The sequence below is a fragment of the Vidua macroura genome, chromosome 3, assembly GCF_024509145.1.
Source record: "Vidua macroura isolate BioBank_ID:100142 chromosome 3, ASM2450914v1, whole genome shotgun sequence".
NCBI classification, from domain to species: domain Eukaryota; kingdom Metazoa; phylum Chordata; class Aves; order Passeriformes; family Viduidae; genus Vidua; species Vidua macroura.
The window spans coordinates 39,551,878-39,569,107 of record NC_071573.1 but is presented as its reverse complement, the minus strand read 5'-3'; the positions used below and the strand labels follow the sequence as shown (position 1 = coordinate 39,569,107).

The 17,230-nt window shown below is 48.6% G+C and overlaps 1 protein-coding gene and 3 long non-coding RNA genes across 7 annotated transcripts in view; 3 read left to right on the top strand and 1 right to left on the bottom strand.

Annotated features, from left to right (window-relative positions):
- Positions 1-1,414: 1,414 nt before the first annotated feature.
- On the top strand, positions 1,415-2,235 carry LOC128805336 (uncharacterized). Its single transcript, XR_008436394.1, has 3 exons — positions 1,415-1,500; positions 1,960-2,047; positions 2,151-2,235. It is a non-coding gene; the product is annotated as an uncharacterized LOC128805336 (long non-coding RNA).
- A 485-nt stretch (positions 2,236-2,720) lies between these two features.
- RALGAPA2 (Ral GTPase activating protein catalytic subunit alpha 2) overlaps positions 2,721-17,230 on the bottom strand; it is a 90,918-nt gene continuing 76,408 nt past the window's right edge. For both annotated transcript variants that reach the window (XM_053973929.1, XM_053973930.1), the window contains 3 exons: positions 12,166-12,287; positions 5,075-5,113; positions 2,721-2,807 (listed from right to left, as the gene is read on the bottom strand). In XM_053973929.1, coding sequence (XP_053829904.1) covers positions 5,109-5,113; positions 12,166-12,287 — 127 coding nt within the window. In that variant the 3' untranslated portion in view covers positions 2,721-2,807; positions 5,075-5,108. The remainder of the gene's footprint in view (positions 2,808-5,074; positions 5,114-12,165; positions 12,288-17,230) is intronic.
- LOC128805335 (uncharacterized) lies at positions 2,752-10,390 on the top strand. Of its 2 annotated transcripts, none has more exons than XR_008436392.1 (4): positions 2,752-2,836; positions 2,944-3,059; positions 3,277-3,388; positions 3,751-4,027. It is a non-coding gene; the product is annotated as an uncharacterized LOC128805335 (long non-coding RNA). The 2 variants fall into 2 exon arrangements; XR_008436393.1 differs by adding an exon at positions 9,997-10,390 and having other exon boundaries at positions 2,783-3,059.
- On the top strand, positions 4,853-9,576 carry LOC128805334 (uncharacterized). 2 transcript variants are annotated; one of them, XR_008436391.1, is made up of 4 exons: positions 4,853-4,895; positions 5,491-5,633; positions 6,027-6,213; positions 7,263-9,576. It is a non-coding gene; the product is annotated as an uncharacterized LOC128805334 (long non-coding RNA). The 2 variants fall into 2 exon arrangements; XR_008436390.1 differs by lacking the exon at positions 4,853-4,895 and having other exon boundaries at positions 5,443-5,633.

Genomic DNA, 17,230 nt, shown 5'->3' with positions numbered 1-17,230 from the left:
GACTGGCTCTGCCAGCGCCGCTGCAGCCCCTTGGCTGTGGCTGTATCCTGCCTGGCGGGGCCCCAGTGCCCCCAGCCACCGTGGGTGCCAGTGTCAGGCTGTGCTGAGCCCTCAGCTGTGCGGGAGCCGCATGCCCTCCAGCCTGAGCCTGCCGTGGGCCTGCCTGCTGCCATGGCTGTGCCAACCCTCGCGAGGGCCACCGCTGGCTCAGAATGCTGCCAGCGCAGCCCCTGAGCAGTGACCCCTGGTCCACAGAGCAGCCAGCCCCAGCCTGCTCTCCACTCACTCGAGGGTGGTGGTGCTGGGCATGGGTCAGGGATCCTCCTTGGGAAAGGTAGGTGGAAGCCAGATTCCCAACAGCTCATTAGTGTGTGCACAGTTACTTCTGCAAAGGTAGCTTTATCTGGAGCTAGCTGGATTAACTCTCCATTTCTGGTTAGAGCACCTGAAAGCAATTTAGGAGAGGATTTTGCTGTGGCCCTTCAGCAAAGGGAGATTTCCTTTGTCTTTTCAGACATCATTATGGCTGAATGCAGCCCTCTGCATTTGCTTAAAGAATATAGCTGTAGAGTACAAAATCACCACTAAAAACCTCTTGTTTTTAATGTGGATGGTTGGGCTATGAGACATTGCAGGGAAGCAGGTTATGGACAGTGGCTTCTGGGGGCCCCAAAAGTCTGTCTCTGTGCTTGGTACCGCGGGCAGTGTCGGGCTGGCAGGAGGTGGCAAAGGTCATTGCTGCCATGTGGGGGCCCGCAGGGCACAACCGTGGGTGCCCCTGTGTCAGTCACAGCGTGGTGTGAACTCCTCAAGAACACTCTGGTCTGGGAACGACACTGCCTGCTCCGTACGTGGCAGCTGTTCCTGCAGCCGCGGCCCCAGCAGAGAGGGACAGAACTCACGTCCAGCAGGGACTGTACCTGTCCCCTGTGAGCCAGCCCTGCACACCCATGGCACCCACAGCAGCCGGGCCCAGCAGCACCACCAGTGTCATTGGAGTTCCAGCCCCAGCACCTCCCAGTCGCTGCCACACACATCACACAGGTACTGCCTTTTATTGCTCTGGGGAGAAATTTTATTGTGAGCAAAGATCTGTTAATTTTGTGAAGAGTGACAGAGTGGCTTTGTCATCCAGTTCAGGGTGCAAAACCACAGCAGAGTTTATACAAATTAATAGTTTTTGGACATCAGGAAAACATGATTTTCATTGATGTCTTAATTCTTCCCTGAATTAGAGGTACATATTGCTCTAAGGAGAAAGGGCTCCTTACTCAGAAGGATGCTTTGAAATTGTTTCAGACCAGCTACTGGATAACTTAAGTGCCAGACAGCTATGCCTGTCCGGCCCTGAATATAAAATAAATTAAAATGCATGTTTTATTTTCTAGGTTCCTTCACTGACAGAAAACCAACAGAAAGCAAAACCCAGCTGTGAGGCAGAAAATCAAACCAGTTCTCCAAGCCCTCAGTGGCAGAGGTTCCTTCCAGCAGCTGCACCACGTGAGTTCGTGTCAGGCATCAGGCTGAGCTACTGCCCCTCGGGCACAGAGCGCACCGCAGAGCCCCAGGGCTGCTTCAGCATCACTGGCCATGGGCGGAATGTGCCCCACAGGCACAGGGTTGCCTCTGGCCAGGTGCTGGCACTCAGAGGGTCAGATAGACAGATGGCTGTAACACCAAGTGTAAGTGCAAAAACAGATGGGGGCCCAACAGCGCATTTCCCAAAAAATGCAATCTCTTTGCTTAAAGCAACTCCAATTCTGTTGGGTGGTGTGTGTGTGTGCGCGCCCAGGAGCAACCAAGCAGCAGCAGGACAGGGCTCTGTGGCTGCTGGATCTCAGATTTCTGTTGCTTTAAAATACTCGGGATTTAACTATAAAAAATTTCACCCCATCAACCTACAACATGTGTAAACCAAAACATATCAGCTACTGCCAATACAAGCTCTGCTCACTACAGCAGGTGCGAGGAGGACACCCTAAGTCCTCAGAAGCCTTCAGCTGTGTTGTACTCTGGCTAGAGACAGGTCACAGTCTGCTGGGACAAGGTGAGGAGGTTACCCAGTTCTTCACACTGTGCTGGGAAGGGGTCATGGCAGGAGTGTGGCTTTTGTTCTTCTAAAAAGGATTTGCTTATTTTTGTTTCTCTAGGGAGCGGTTCCAGTGCACAGCCATTGCACACACCACAGAAAGGCCACAGCACTCCTGCAGTGGGACAGCACTAACTGGAGAGCTCCTCCCTCATCCACCTGTGCTTCAGCAGCGAAGATTTGCTACCTGGCCAGTCACAGGAAAACCTCTCTTTAGAAGAAATTCCCTAATGCACTGTAAGTGCTGCCTGGAATGACTAAAGCAATGCTCTAAGGGTACATTAAATAACTAATTTCAGTGCTGGTTAATGACCTCTGGTTGCAGCACCTGCACCCAGGGGCTTGGGGCCCTTGCTCACCTGGTGCCAGAGCAGTGGTGGTGGTGACAGAGGTGACATCTGATCCTCACCCATGTCTGACCAGACTGGGGAAGGCCCATTTCACAGAGCAAATTTCAAAAGCCTGGCCCCTTCAAGACATATTCACCCAGACTGCCCATTCTGATCTGTGCTCAGGTGCCGTGGGCACAGGGCCCTAGCCACAGCTCTGTTCTCCAGGGCATCAGGTGGACATCTTGCTGAGGGTGCTAGCAGAGTGGCAGAGCTTCCTGGAGACCCTGCTCCTGGAGGCACTTGGCAGCGTGGGCAAGGGCGGCTCCACCAGCTCGACGCCAGTGGTGTCAATGAGGTCAGCACATGCTGACTTGTGATGAGGCAGCCTGGAAAACAGTGGGCAAGGAAAACCCAGGTCAGGGCAAAACAGCCTGTGTCCTCAGAATAACTGTGTGACACAGTGCAGCCCCTCCCATCTTCCCAGCCTCTCATGGGGATCACTCAGGTGAACTTGACCTCCAGAGGAGGAATTTGCTGTAGGCAGCTGAAGAACTGCCATACTGCGCTTCCCAGAGAAATCAGGGATTTCTCTTTGCCAGCTCCCAGAAGTGAGGAGCAGAGAGGCCGTAAGTGTCCAGGTGAGCACTGAGCCCCCCAGCATTACCCCCTTTTGGTCTGCACAGCCCCTGCAGCCCCGAATGGCTCTCAGGGCCCCAACAGCCCCATGGGAGGGAGGTGGGAAGCTCCTATCCTGCTCACTTGAAGCTCCAACATAAAACAGTTCTGTGTGGGGGATTCAAAACTGGTTTTTGCTGTGTGTCATTAAACTGTTCTTGTGTATTTGACCTGCCACAGAGAGCTGGAAACAAGCATTCCCAGCATGAGGGCTGGCACAGAACTCTCCTGGAAGGTGTCTTAACCTCTGGGAAAATCCTACAGAATCACTATTTCTTGCACTACATAACAGGTACCTTTGTTACTGGTACTTATGGTCACCACTGGGGAAGGGTCTTGTGGGGGCTGTGGATATGGGGGGGGTTATGCTTTGTTGTTGAGTGGAGTCACCTGTTGGTTATTCCCTGGAGGCCAGGCCTGCCCAGATTGGCTGAGGGGGAACAGGTGAGCACATGGTCATTAAATGAGACACTAATGACCAAAACCAGGTGGAGCTTCTGTGAGGGACATGCCCTGCCCTGCTCGTGAGGGCTTGCCCTGTCTCAAGGCATTTCCCGGGGGAACAGTGTTTCATCAGCTCCCTAAGGAAACAGTATATTTTAAACCATGTTGCAATTGTTTCCCGAAGTGTAAACACAACTTTTTTTATTACAGGTAGGAGGGAGAAACAGCCTTGCAGCCATGCAGGGAGAGCACAGGAATGTTCTGAACCCTCTCTGAAGGCTGGCACCATTGGCACACCCTCTGAACCACCTGAGAGACAGTTGTGTTTTGAAGCATAGACCTACTTCCAATGCCACAACTGACTCCATTCTCAGCTGTGCCTGGCCAGTCTTCAATCCTCTCTTCACCTTCCTAGCCCAGGTAAATCCCAAACGTGTGCAAAATACCCCAGACCACAGCCAGGAGCTGAGCTAACCCTCGGATACAGGTGAGTAAGGCACTGTCCTTGCAGGACAGGTGGGGACATGGCCATAGGTCACTGTGGCAAGCAGGATGAGCCCTCAGCTGCTCTCTGAGGACAAAGACTCACCCTGGCTCTGGGTGTTTCAGTGACTGAAAGCAGGAGTGGAACAGCAGCAGCACAGCCCGAAGTGTGAACCCCCTCAGCCTGCCTGCAGCCCTGCGTTTGCATCTCAAAGACAGCCCTTACTTACCAGATTGGTTCTTTGAGAAAAGTGACTGAGGGGAAATAGCACATTTTAAAAAGGTGGAAAGTGTGACTTAGCCTGTAAAGGCATTTTCTGTGAAAAATGGAGAGCTGTCAGCTTTGGATTAAAACAAAACCTGTGGTGCTATTGGCTGGGGAGAAAAGCGTGAGGGAGGGAAGGGCTTTGAGGGAGGTGTTGTGCTTGACATTCCTGCAGTGAGGCAGAATGGCAGATGGTCAAAATAATAGTTTTCTCCAAACGGACAAGCTGAAGCAACTTAGAAGTAAAAAATAATTACCAGGCGCATATCGCGGGATGTATTACCGCATGTGGATCACAGGAGCCATTATCTGGCACATACAGAGTTTTTAGTGTTCACAGATCACGGATTGTGGGAGGCATTACTGGGGCCATTACTGTACACATATTGTGGGAACCATTACCACACATGGGAGGCATTAATGTGCGCAGATCACACAAGGTATTACTGTATGAGGATTGCAGGAGGCATTACTGCGTTGTTTGTAGGAGGCAGAACTGCACCCTAGAGGCAGAACCACATGCAGAGTGCAGGAGGCGCACGCAGCGCACAAGAGGCAGAACCGCATGCAGAGCAGAGGAGGCAGAACTGCACGCGGAGCATAGGAGGTACAAGGCGAACCAGAGCATGGGAGGCAGAGCAGAGGAGGTGCGAGCGTAACATGGAGCACAAAAGATAGAGCTGAACATGGAGCAGAGGCAGCAAGGGAGGAGGAGGAGGGGAAGGAGAGCTGCTACTGATGAAGTACAGCAGCAGCTGAGGGGCCTGTGGGAATCATCGCTCTTACCTGTGGCTTTTACTGTACCGAGAGCATTAACATTCTAATCTAAAAGGAGAGAACAAAACTATGTCAGTGAAGGACCAAAGTGGGGGAACAAAACCATGTCAGTGCAGGACCAGCACCCTGTGACTGCTGCGCTTGCACCAACCTGACACAGCACACCCCACTAAAGGCGGGAATGGGAGCATGCAGGCACTTTCTCCTGGGGTCTGAGGACTGAAACAACCAAGGGAGGGAATGTTGGCAAAAACTGGAATGAATATTCATTGTGCTTCATCTTCTGTCAAACCTGCTGCTGTGGGATGATGGCATGCAGCTGCTTCATACCTCAGCTGCACGTTCAACACTATTGCTGGCCACACCATTTGAAACTGGCTAAAGTTTGAGGGTTCATAGAAACCTAAATGTCTGTGACACTACAGCCTGATTAAAACTCCAGGAACTGAGCAGTATAGCGATCCTGGTACCAGAAGAGGAAGTCCTTGAATGCATAAAACCTGTCCATGAGCAGTCACACATCTGCACTCAGACAAGACACGCAAATACAGTGGAGGGTCTCTCACAGGTAAGGCTGCTTAAAAAGCATTAAGCTTTTAAAACACATTTCTTGCAAGAGGGATTAAAAACAGAATTAAAATATAGATGATAGCACTTTAAATGCAAGGTTACCTTGCAGGAAACAAGAGAGAGATAGTGTATTGCATCTTAAATCCAGTCCACAGAATAAACCTGGTTCATTCCCAGGGCATATGCTCTAGGAATGGCATTTTAGCCACTGCTCATGAAGCAGCTGAACACTCCTGAAAGCAAGGGTGGGTAAGACCATGACCTGTAAGGATGCTGAAGATTGGTACTTGAGAAGAACCATGAAGTTTTCACATGGGCTGTGACCTGTTCCAACCCCCTATTAGCCTTTCAGCCAGGACAGGTCTGTGGAAATCTTTGTTTTCCTTCCTAGTAAATGCAAAGGTAATGAAATTCCAGAGAGATTCGTTGTCATAAAGCTGCACAGTGTTCCTGCTTCCAACTCCAAGACAGGCTCCAAGTATACTATAAGCAGCATCCTGAGCCTGCGTAGAAAAACCCGTGGATAACCAGAGCTGGGTAATCAAAGCCACACACTTCCTCCAGTGCCCTGGAAAGCTGTAAGTGACACAGTAAAGAGAATCTGACACTGCAGGTTAATAACTGGGGCAGACAGTTCTTAAAATGGCACCCACAGCTCCCAGCTCAGGTGGGAGTGCCTGGCATTACTGTGGGCCTCCACGATTCAAGCGCCTCAGAAATAAACCTGAAATGCGCACATTGAAGATTAATTACTCTCAAGTTGGAGCAGCTGCTGACTAGTTTTGCAAGGCTCAAACTCAGGCAGGGGGACCCCACCAAGTGCTGGAGGTTATGTGGGTGTCACAGGTGGGGCAGTCCAAGCCCTCAGCATGAGGCTGCAGGATGGCTCTGCCCCAGTTCTGCTCTGCCTCTGCTGTAAGTCTCTGCCAGCGCCTCAGTGCAGAGGGAAAATACGAAGGGGCCATATTGCCTCGAGCCTCCTGTGAGCTGACAGCTCGAGCAGCTGGAGCTGTCACCCAGCAGAAGAGATGGCCCATCAAGCTCATGTTTTTGCCCATCCCAGCACTGATTGCTAGGCTAAGCCCTGCCTCACCACCTTCTCTCCTGAGAGTGTAGCTGGGGGAGCACCCTCTGAGCCAGTTAATTACATGGAAAAGGCAGGGGCCAGGCTGAGAACCCTGATGTGGCTCTCAGCCCCTCACTGTTGGAGATCCTGAGGGGAACACCAGGCTTGAGAGGCAAGCAGTCCCAGAACCTGCCCAGCCTCAGGGGACAAGTTTGGACTGTCCATCCTCAGTGGTGGCACAAAGGACAGCCCCAGCACACTGGGCAGATGGCTACTTCCTTAGGGCTCTGCAGGGATCTGGACCCTCCGGAGCCAGGCCTGGGCTCCTGGACATAGGCCTGCATCAATCAGCCTGTTTGGCCACAGCAGCTGGATGGGGGGACAGAGCTGCTGCCTCCCAACACTTTGTGGTACCTGTGACCCTGCCAGACCATTCGTGACCGCCATAGGGACACTAAGGCAGCAGCCATGCCAAACGGGCAGGAAAATTATGGGCAGAGCACTGATAACCAAGAGCACACAGTCAAGGAGCAGCTCCCATATCTGCTGGTGCCATTGCAGGAACTTCCCAAGGGGAGCCCAACTGCAGCAGGCTCTGGTCTGCTGAGGATGAGGAACTACCTGGATTAAACAGACATGGGAAGCCAGACAGGTCACTGTGCCTCATCCTGAATAGTCCTCACAGGGAAGGAGGAAGAAGAGAAAGCCGAGTCCTGCCTCCTCTGGTAACTGTCCTGGCTCCTCTGCTCCACTTCCCTCAGCTTTTCCTCTTTGTTTACTGCTTGGACAACCTGCACCACCGTGGCAGCACCAACGGCTGCATAGTGTCCCACCTCACCTGCTGAGCACCACACCCAGCAGACCTCACACGCACTCCATGCTAGCACCAATTCCCTGTTCTGCTAGTAACCAGGACAGTCAAGAATTTCCTAAATCCCATATATTAGAAACAAATTGTTCCGTTTCAGGCAACACTGACACATGGATTAAACCCAACCCCTGGCACACACTGCACGTCCTCAGATACTGTGGCACAGCTACTCAGTTTTAGATGTGTATGTTTTTAATATTCGCAGGAAAATAGGCAAAAATACTACACACACACATACACACATATATATGTGTGTGTGTATATACACACACACAGAATATGACACAAATCTGACAAAACACCCTACAGAGCTTCAAGGAAAAAGACAAAATGATAAAAAACCCCACAGTACTATAAAAACCCCAGAAAAACCAAACTAAAGCAAAATTAATTTTTGGCTCAGTTACTATTACAAAAATACATCAGTCCTGTTTAAAACAAGAATTACTCTGGGTTTGGGTTTTTTTTTTCTCAAAAATGTATTTTAAATCTGCATGTCCAATTCAAATAATTCTTTTGCTTTAAAGTGGGAAAGATAAAGCTCAGCACTGAACAAAAAGTGGTTTAAAATAAACCACTGAATAATAAAGATCTTGTTTGCTGTACATTCAAGTATTTTCTACTAGAACTTCATGCATGTAAAAGTCCAGAGACAAAAGAAAAGCATGTGTCACCTTTGCAACAAAAAGGCTGCAAAATCTCGGTTTTATGTAAATCAGCAGGCACAGCTCCTGAGGCTTTAAAACCAGGGAATGCTGAAAACCTCAATAGTTCCTTGACTCAAGTGTTTCGCTTGGGCAATGTCATGATATTAATTTAAGAATCCATTTATCAACAGATACCACATGTCCAAGTTTTCCAGCACAGTTCTGATGATCTACTGAAAAGGATTCTTTAAAAACATTAAGCTGGAACACAAGAATCAGAGATGCTTTCTCTGCCCATTCCACACTATCCATTAGCAACTAAAAAAGCTAAGATTTACACTATGTCCTCCCTGATAACGCTGAGCATTGTGCTTTATTTTCCAAGTCATTAGCATGCACAAGAATGACCTCATGGTGAACAGATGCACTTGGATATGGCAGTGATTAGATCAGTCCTCTCAGCAGTCAAGTGTGCCCCGTTCCTATTAACCCCTGAGGTGCCGGCCACTAGGGGGTTCCCTGGAATGCAGGAACCTGCCATGGCCAGCACAAGCCCCTCTGACAGGATCCTTGTGGTGGGAAAGCTATGACTGGAGAGTTCTCCTGGGATATCCAGTGGCCCCTTTCACTTCCAAAGGTTAACACCGTGCTTCTGGCTGCTGATCTTACACAAAACCAGACCAAAAGCCCCAAGGAGTCACAGAGGCAGTTGAAGTTGGGGTGCTGCTCTGCCCACTCCAGCTTCACCAATTTTTTTAAAGAACGCTCAAGTATTTTGTTGAATAACTATTTCTGGTTTTGGCTGAGAGAGCAAGAACAGCAGCTTAAAGCCTGTCCACTAAAAGGAGAGAAATCTGCAGAGGGAAAGAATGAGAATAATTCAATAGTGCTGTATTATGGAGGATTTCCTGGGCTGCCTCTCAAACCCTGCCTAATTAAAATATAGTATGTAATGCACCAGTTTAACAACAAAGGGGCCGTATTCCCAGCTTTTGTTCCTAATCTGCACATCCCCTGCATGAGTTTGGGGATGGCCATTCTGCCTATGAGGCTGCACTTTCAATGCTGAAAGGTATCAGGGCTATCTGTAATCCATACAGGGAGTTTCAGGTTCTGCTCCTCAAAACAGCAAAGGAGATCAACTGGACAATTTTCCTGCAGAAAATGCAGCACCTGCAAGACTGGTGACAGGGAGACTAAGCCAGGGCAGGAAGACCACATCCCACGTGAGTCTGGGGATGCATCCCCAGGGACAGCATCAGAAAACACAAAAACATCCAGTTCCAAGAATTATCTCATAGTCAGCGATACCACAGTATGTCACTGAGAGCTGTGTTTGATTTCTCCCTATGCTGTGGTAAGTCCTGAGAATGCTGCACTGTGATAAGCAGCACTCTTACTCCCTGACCCTCTCTGCTGCACACACACAATTGCAGCACTGACAGGATCACACCTGAAGGGCATTATAAGAATCAGGTCAGATGAGAATTAATCTTAAATTTACCTGAGCAGTTTATGCTCAGCAGAGTCAGCAGTACCAGCTGGCTTGTACTGACACCTGTTCCTGCTCCATCAAGGCTGGAAGAGATCAACAAGTCCAGTGGCCAACCCAGCAACACCATCATCACCCCAAGATGATGTCCTGACACCTCCTGAACACTTCCAGATACGGGGAACCCGGTGCCTCCCTGGGTAGCCTGTGCCAGTGCCTGACCATCCTTCAGGGAAAAGTGCTCATTTTTATTAACTGCTCCCTGACTCCTTTTTTCTGTTTCAGAATAGAAAAATGCCCCCTGTATTCCAAAGTGGCTGACAGGTGATTCCTGCAGGTGCAGGACAGGTGGATCTATGCCTGGAGCAGGCCTGGGTGGGGAACAGCAGAGCTACCGGGACTGCATCCAGCCTCCCTGCTGACTGCTGAGAGGCATCTGATGGAAAACACATCCCCATGGCCACAGCTGACACTGCCCCTGCTCATCACTGACTAAATATGCAGGAGAATCAGCAGGTAATGTGAGGAGACTCTCTGAAGTGGAGATACTGACACCAGAAGTCATGGCTGGCCTCCAGTTCATGAGCGGGAAATTAATTCTGAGGTTCAGAAGTCTGAAAATTGGGATATGACTGGGGGAGGCTTTGCACTTAAAAGCAATTAAAATAATTAAATCATACCCGGGTACTCCTGATTGAACAGTGTTCTGAAATCCTCAGCTACTGGGAAACAGTTTAAATGTGTTCGGCATATGCAGCTTACCCTTCAGAAAGTGGGGCTGCGGAGGGGGTCTGCCCTGTCAAACCACATGTGACACAACACCATGTGCTAAGAACAGCATGAAAATGAAACACAACTATGCACAGAGCAAAAGTTTAAAACAGATCACTATATCTACATTTCTATTTGCTGATATGTCGACAGATAAATGATTCAAGTGCTAACAACCAGCCCTGGGCACACACCACACTCCTATTGAAACGGGTGATTTTTTTGTCTCAGACTTTTGGCAGAGTGTATAAAAGAATTTAATGCACAGCTGTTCTACTTTTTAATGTAGGAAACATTAATCAAAGCTTTAAGTTACAAGCTTTCCTAGCGTTGTTTAATATTCCAGTTCAGCAGAGATCAATAGATCCATCCCACTTCCCTGACTCCTCTCCAGGACAAGAGGTGCGATTTATGTAAATGGCCCCGGCATCCTCCCCCCTCCCCCCTCCTGCCAGCGCTTATCTCCAAAGCCTTCTGCCTGCTGCTCCTGGCCACCACTGCTAGGCCAGCACAGGCCTCTTATCTCCTCACAAAGCTCCAAGCACAACAGGATTGGAGCCAGCAACGCCACACAATGCTGCATGGCTGGTTTTATTCCTAAGTGATTTATGTGAGCAAATTTAATTTCTTCCTTCAGTGTTTCAGTTTAGATGGAAGATATCTGCTAACAAGTCAGGTTAAAGAGAAATAGAGCAGATGTCCTGCAACATTTATACAGGTTGGAAATAATCTATTCAACAGTCCAAAAGAGAAGCAGGGAATGATGAGAAAGTGCCAGTGTCACCCTAGGAGTGTCAACGATGGATTAAGGAATTTTTGTTAGAGAGTCCAGCACATGGTGACCAGATACTTTCTGGATGCTGGAAAAAAACACATTTTGAAGGCACTAGAAATGTGCATTTCATAGCCAAAGCTCCCTTTCAGGAGAGGTTCACTTAAACTTAAACCAGACAGACAGCGATTGTGACTGCACATTTACCTAACCCTCTACAAGGCACGTGAGGAATAAATTCCCAGAGTTCGGCACAATGCTGTCACCTCTCAGCAGGCGGATGACTGATGAGCACTGATGTGCATGCACACACACACACAGACACCACACACACACCCCCCCCCTCCATCACAAACCCTGCAGAGGCTCCAGGCCAGGTGCTGCAGGGCAGCCTGCAGTGCACTTGCCTGCATTGAAGGGACACACCTGCATCCTGTGCATCTTGTACGCTGCTGCGATTCCGTAACAGCACCCCATTCCTGCGTTTCTTGTGCATTAATCCCTGACCCTGGTAGCTCAGCAGCATAATCCCCATTATCATTAACAGCAGCTTCCCCTGCAAGGAATTATTTCTGATAAGTGAGCCCCAATTCAGGCTTCACTTTTGAACAACATATTCCCAGCTCAGCAAGAACCCGGAGTCTTGAATGAGCCTGAGCCTATCACTGCGAGAAAGTTCATTAACCTTGCTGGAGTTGGAGGTTAACAGGATAGCTGAAGAAAGGAGCAGTGTGAATAGCTCTGATGCAAAACAAATTAAAATTAATGTCATAATTCCTTTTGATATTCATTAGTTGATTCAGGGGAAGAATAGTTGTCTTAAATTTGCAAGCATTTATCTATAAAAAACAGGTGTACATCTGCTGCTCAAGTGCTTCTTTGGGCTACAAAGAATAATGTGCAGAACTCACCAGTTCCACCAAGGGAGTAGCTGGGAGAGGGAGAGAAGACCTGAGCCGCAAAATCTTCAAACGTCATCACTTCTTTATGGTTCTGGATGATGGCTTCGAGATAGAGAGCTCTCTCCTCATAGCTGCGATGCCCCGTTAAGGAAAGGTGTGTGCAGAACTCAAGGCTGTCCCATGGCATCCCTGAGCACCATCCCCCAGCCCCACATCCACACTGACCAGGCTGGAATGGGCAGGGAACCGGACCAGAACTGCCCAATGGTTTTGAATGGGAGCAACAAGGAGGGGATACATTCACGGCTGGAAATTCACGATAACACCTCTTGAGCTTCCTGACTCAGAAACTGTGACCTGGGAGCTGTTGAGTACAGGAGCAAGGCCCCAGATCAAAACCCACCATCAGAGACAGGCTGTGGCACTATGGGAAGCTCCTGGCATACAATATTCCTGTTTCAATGACCAGAAAAGTAACTAGATTGGAGGAAAAAAGCTACAGGACAGAGGGATACACCCCCCTCCACCCCTACATTCATTTGATCACTGGACTTCTTAGAAGAAATTAAGCACAATAAACCAATTCCAAAAGCATGACGGTTGTATTTAGGGCAGGTGCTAGAAGGTGCAACCTTATGTATCCCAAATAAATGATGCACAGTGGACAAACCCAGCCCACAACTTGCATGCATTATGGCCTGAATAATGCAGACAACAAAGCGAGCTAACATCGAGACTATTGCCTTTTAATTAAAACTCGGCAACCTGGAACACAGAGCATTCATATGTGTAATCAAAAACCAGTCACCAATAAAACTTACAAGCGTAACAAGCTGAAGCAACTTTCCAGCTGTCTTAATAGGACCCCTGCTTGTGGCAGCCTTTCACAGCGGAGAAAGCAAATCTTCCCCTTTTGTGTGCAGCTTCTGTCTGCTCAAAAGGTGAATCATACACTTCCAATAACAGGATAACGCCTGGGACAAACTTACAATGGGCTGGAGAGCCTCATGTATGACTTTATGAATTAAGGCTCGAAGGAGCCAGGATGACATCTCATTCTCAGTTTCCTCAGTGAAAACAAAAGTTTTCAGTGCCTCATTGTGTTTCTGTTATGGGGAAATGCACTTGAGCTCTGCAAGGCTGTTCAGTAGGAGCAAAGGCCAAGCTGAATTTAGAAATTAGGAGCAAGAGAATAGCAACAGTGACAACAGAATGCAGGTGAGGGTATTTAGAATTGAAAAGCATTACTAATTAATATTGAAGTGCCGTTTGTGACTTGCAGTACATTAACAAAACCACTCTGAAACACTATAAAAAAAAATCAGAGAAAAGCAGTGCTTAAAGCCAGGAGACAGTGGTCTGGTGTCAACCTCAAAGGGAGTAAGTAAAGCATTTCTCATTGCACTGTGAGTTCCTGCAGGCGTGGTGACAACAAAAGGAAGAGAAAGAAAGGAAGAATTTTGCATTTAACGCTCGCAGAGAACGATTGATATGTGATGAATCTTCTTATAAACTTCCCGTGGAAGCCTAAAGAAAGAAAATCAATAGCCAGCATTTCAGCGTTTGCACCTGCTGACAGCGTTATTTGCTCAGTTTTCCTGCCTTGCCTGAAGCCTGGGAGAACGCATTCCTGACAGCACCAGCCCGCAGGATGCGGGGCTGCCTCCCCTTTATGGGCTGAACTCCTGATGACTCTTGTTAATGAATAGGCTGCCAAACTTCCTCGGAGAGGAGGCACACGCCTGGGCCCAATTCTAAAGGGACTGATGGATGCCATTCACTCCTCATTATGGAGATGCCAATTCCTGGGCGCTGGGCTGTTGCCAGGGCCGTGTGAAGCATGCTGCTGGGCGAGTGCCGGCCGAGGGTGAGGGTGACGGGGGCTGTGCGCCCGTCTGGCAGCAGCCCCTCTGACATGGAGCTGGCACGTGCTGCCGGCAACGGGAGCAGACCCGGGCGTGACAAATTGCTGAAAGGGCTCAGCAACACTGGGGACTAGCGACACCTGAGCCTGCGGGCCAGCCAGCAGCACTGGATTCATCGCTCAGCCCCAGACTGGGCTGCTGATGGGCTTCCAACCAGGCTGGGGGGATGAGAAAAGGCTCTGCCTGATAATGCCCTGCTGGGTCCCGAACGAACAGCTCTGCACATCTCACACAGCAGCACACCCTAGCACCGCACGGGGCTGCCGGCTTCAGATAACTGCTGCACAGAAACACTACCCAGGTTTTCTCTGCATCTGGTAAAATCCTATTGATGAGCTGGAGGATGCTGCTCACCACACAAAAGATTGGGGAAAATCGCCTGGACAAACAGCTAAGCAGCTACAGGAGAGGCAGCTGAGGAAGAACTCTCCAGAATCTGGAGAGCCCTGCAGATCCACTAGCACTTTGGAGGCATGCAAGGAAGACCCCAGCTCAGCACCTCTCCTACACGCTGAAAAGCCAAAAGCAGTGGGTGGAGATACCCCTAGTGCAGGCCTAGTGCTGCACACCCCAGATCCACCTACCAGCCACCTTGGCTTGGTGCTCCCTGTGCCCTCCTGGGCTCTCTGGAGCAGCAGGAGCACAGCAGCTCCTACAATATGGGCAGCGAGCGGGATGCCCACGCTTGTTTGTACTCACAGCTTAATCAAAAGAGAGTTAAGTGACTGCAGCGAAGTGAAATTAAACTCCCTGCTATCTCTGACTCAGTATACATGCACATTTGGGAAAACAGTTGGGATTCATTAAAAAAAGAAAAAAGATGAAATTTTACTGAAGCTAGGAATTTGAATATGGAGGCATCATGAACAAGCTGTAAAAAAACCTCTGAAAAACACCTCAGTCCTGTAAAAAAAAAGCATCACGAGGTTTCCTATTTGTTGCCCTGTAGGAATGAGTCTATCCCAAAAATTTCTGGAGCAATACTTCTGTCAGGGCCAACCCTTGGAAACGTGCTGTGCCTTCAGCCTAAGAGCCAACATGAAATATCACTGAGTTACAAACCTCACTCTTTAACCTGACCTTTGTGTCACAGCTCTCCTGCAAGCTCTGGGCAGAGCCTACCTGTCACCAAGGTGCCCCCAACACCAAGCCAAATTTAGATCAACTGCCACTAAGGGGTTTAAAATGCAACCATGCATCAGTAACCCCTCAGCTCTGAGCAGAGCTGGGAGGGAGCCCCAAGTGTCTGGCTGGCTTTCCTAGAGCAGCCTCAGGGCTGGAGCACTGCAGGGAACACACAAATCCACTGCTGTGGCAGGCCTGGATGCAGAGGATGGGCTGTGAGCTTGAACCCTAGCCCAGCGGAAAGCTGGAAAGCTGGCTGCCCTGATTAACTAAGTCTCCCATTATCTGGGGGCTAGGGGCATCCTCTGAGATCTGCAGATAAATGGAGTTATACCAGACCCTCAAAGAAGCTGATCAAAAGCTCCTCTTTTAATATGTATGGCAATTTGACCCACCTCTCCACAGCTTCATTATTTTACACTGTGCTTCTGCCAAGGCAAAACTCCAGAGCAAAATCTTTTAGACAGACACAAACAGGTTTGGGTTTTTTATTTCTCATGAAATAATGACATTGCTAGCCATGACAAGGTGTGAATTATTGATATATATTAACACATAAAACTGTGGGAGTGCAGGAATTTAGATCCTATTTGAATACAGTAATCAAATCTCATTATTTGAATATTATGAGCTTCTAGTAGTGTTTTATCAGCATACCAATTATTTTAACATTTCAACCACACATTGAAGGCTGTTTGAAAAAAAAAACCAACCTATTAAAATGTAAACATCAGCTATTTGCAAAAAAACGACATCTTACTGTAGCAGCAAGATGACTTGCAAAGTGAAACACACAGGACGTCCCTCCAGATGGAGAATGCAAAAGAAATCAAAAGGCAGAAGCTTTTGAAAATTCTCTGGAGAGGCAAATACCAGCCAGCACTTGGCTCTCACCCACCAGCATCACTTCTACATTTAACCTCTACAACACAGAGCCAGTTTCAGACACACAGTTTTAAACATAATGACCTTGAAAACCCTTCGAAGTCCCCATAATCTGGGTTTTGTAGGTGACCTAAGCCATCCCAGGGCCAGGATCTTCCCACTGTTTCCCTCCCTGCACACATACACAACACTAAACCATACCAAACTGCCCTGCTGAGAAACAAGGGAATATAAAGATGATGACTCAAGCAGATCATGAAAATACAGACCTTTTGCTTATTAACCTGAACTCCAAGCTGACCTCAAGCAAAACTCCTGCTGATGGTAATGGCCAGCCCATCCTGTCACACACTACTGTTTGAAAATAAAAACATTTTGCAGTATTTATATATTGTCACTGATACATAGAAAGAACAGTGCACTCTGCTGACACAGCAGGCAAATAAAAGATAGGAGTGTTTGTGGCCAGGCTGGGGAGAAATGCCTGGATGCTCTCCATGGCCCACAGGTCGTGCCAACACCACAGGGCACCAGTGCCATGACTGGCACCCAGGACACCGCCAGTGTCTATGGAGAGCACTTGCTGCAACGCCTGTTCCTGCAGCTCCAGAGGGACCCTAATGCAGCCTGCTGGCATGGACCTCCTGCAACTCCCATCTGCAATGTGCAGCCCACCCAGAGAAGGGCTTGTGGGGCATCAAGCCAGCGGAGAAGCTCAAAGTATAGTGGGAGACAGCTCTTTCCAGCCCATCAGACATTAAGGCTGGCTATATGTCCACAATGCCAATTCCTTCTTTATCCAATTAGAGAGACTTACAGAAAATCTTTCAATTTACTGTTCAATGCAAGAAACATCTATTTCAGTTTCCTCCTGATTGTATCATAGGGCCCAAAGATGGTTCACAAAAAGGGTTTGCTCCTGACACTGCAACAGCGGTTTGGAAAAAAACAAGAACATAAATGTTTGGGACTTACCAAAGCAGACTAAAGACAGAACCAGAAACCTGAGGTTAACAGAGATGTGTTGGCTGATGACCTTTCTGCACCTAATTGTCCTCCCCAGCTCTGAGGAGGATGGAGTTACTGTGCTTTTAAATTGTGGTGTTAGGCAGTTTTGGTGTGAAACTCAATCTGCTTGA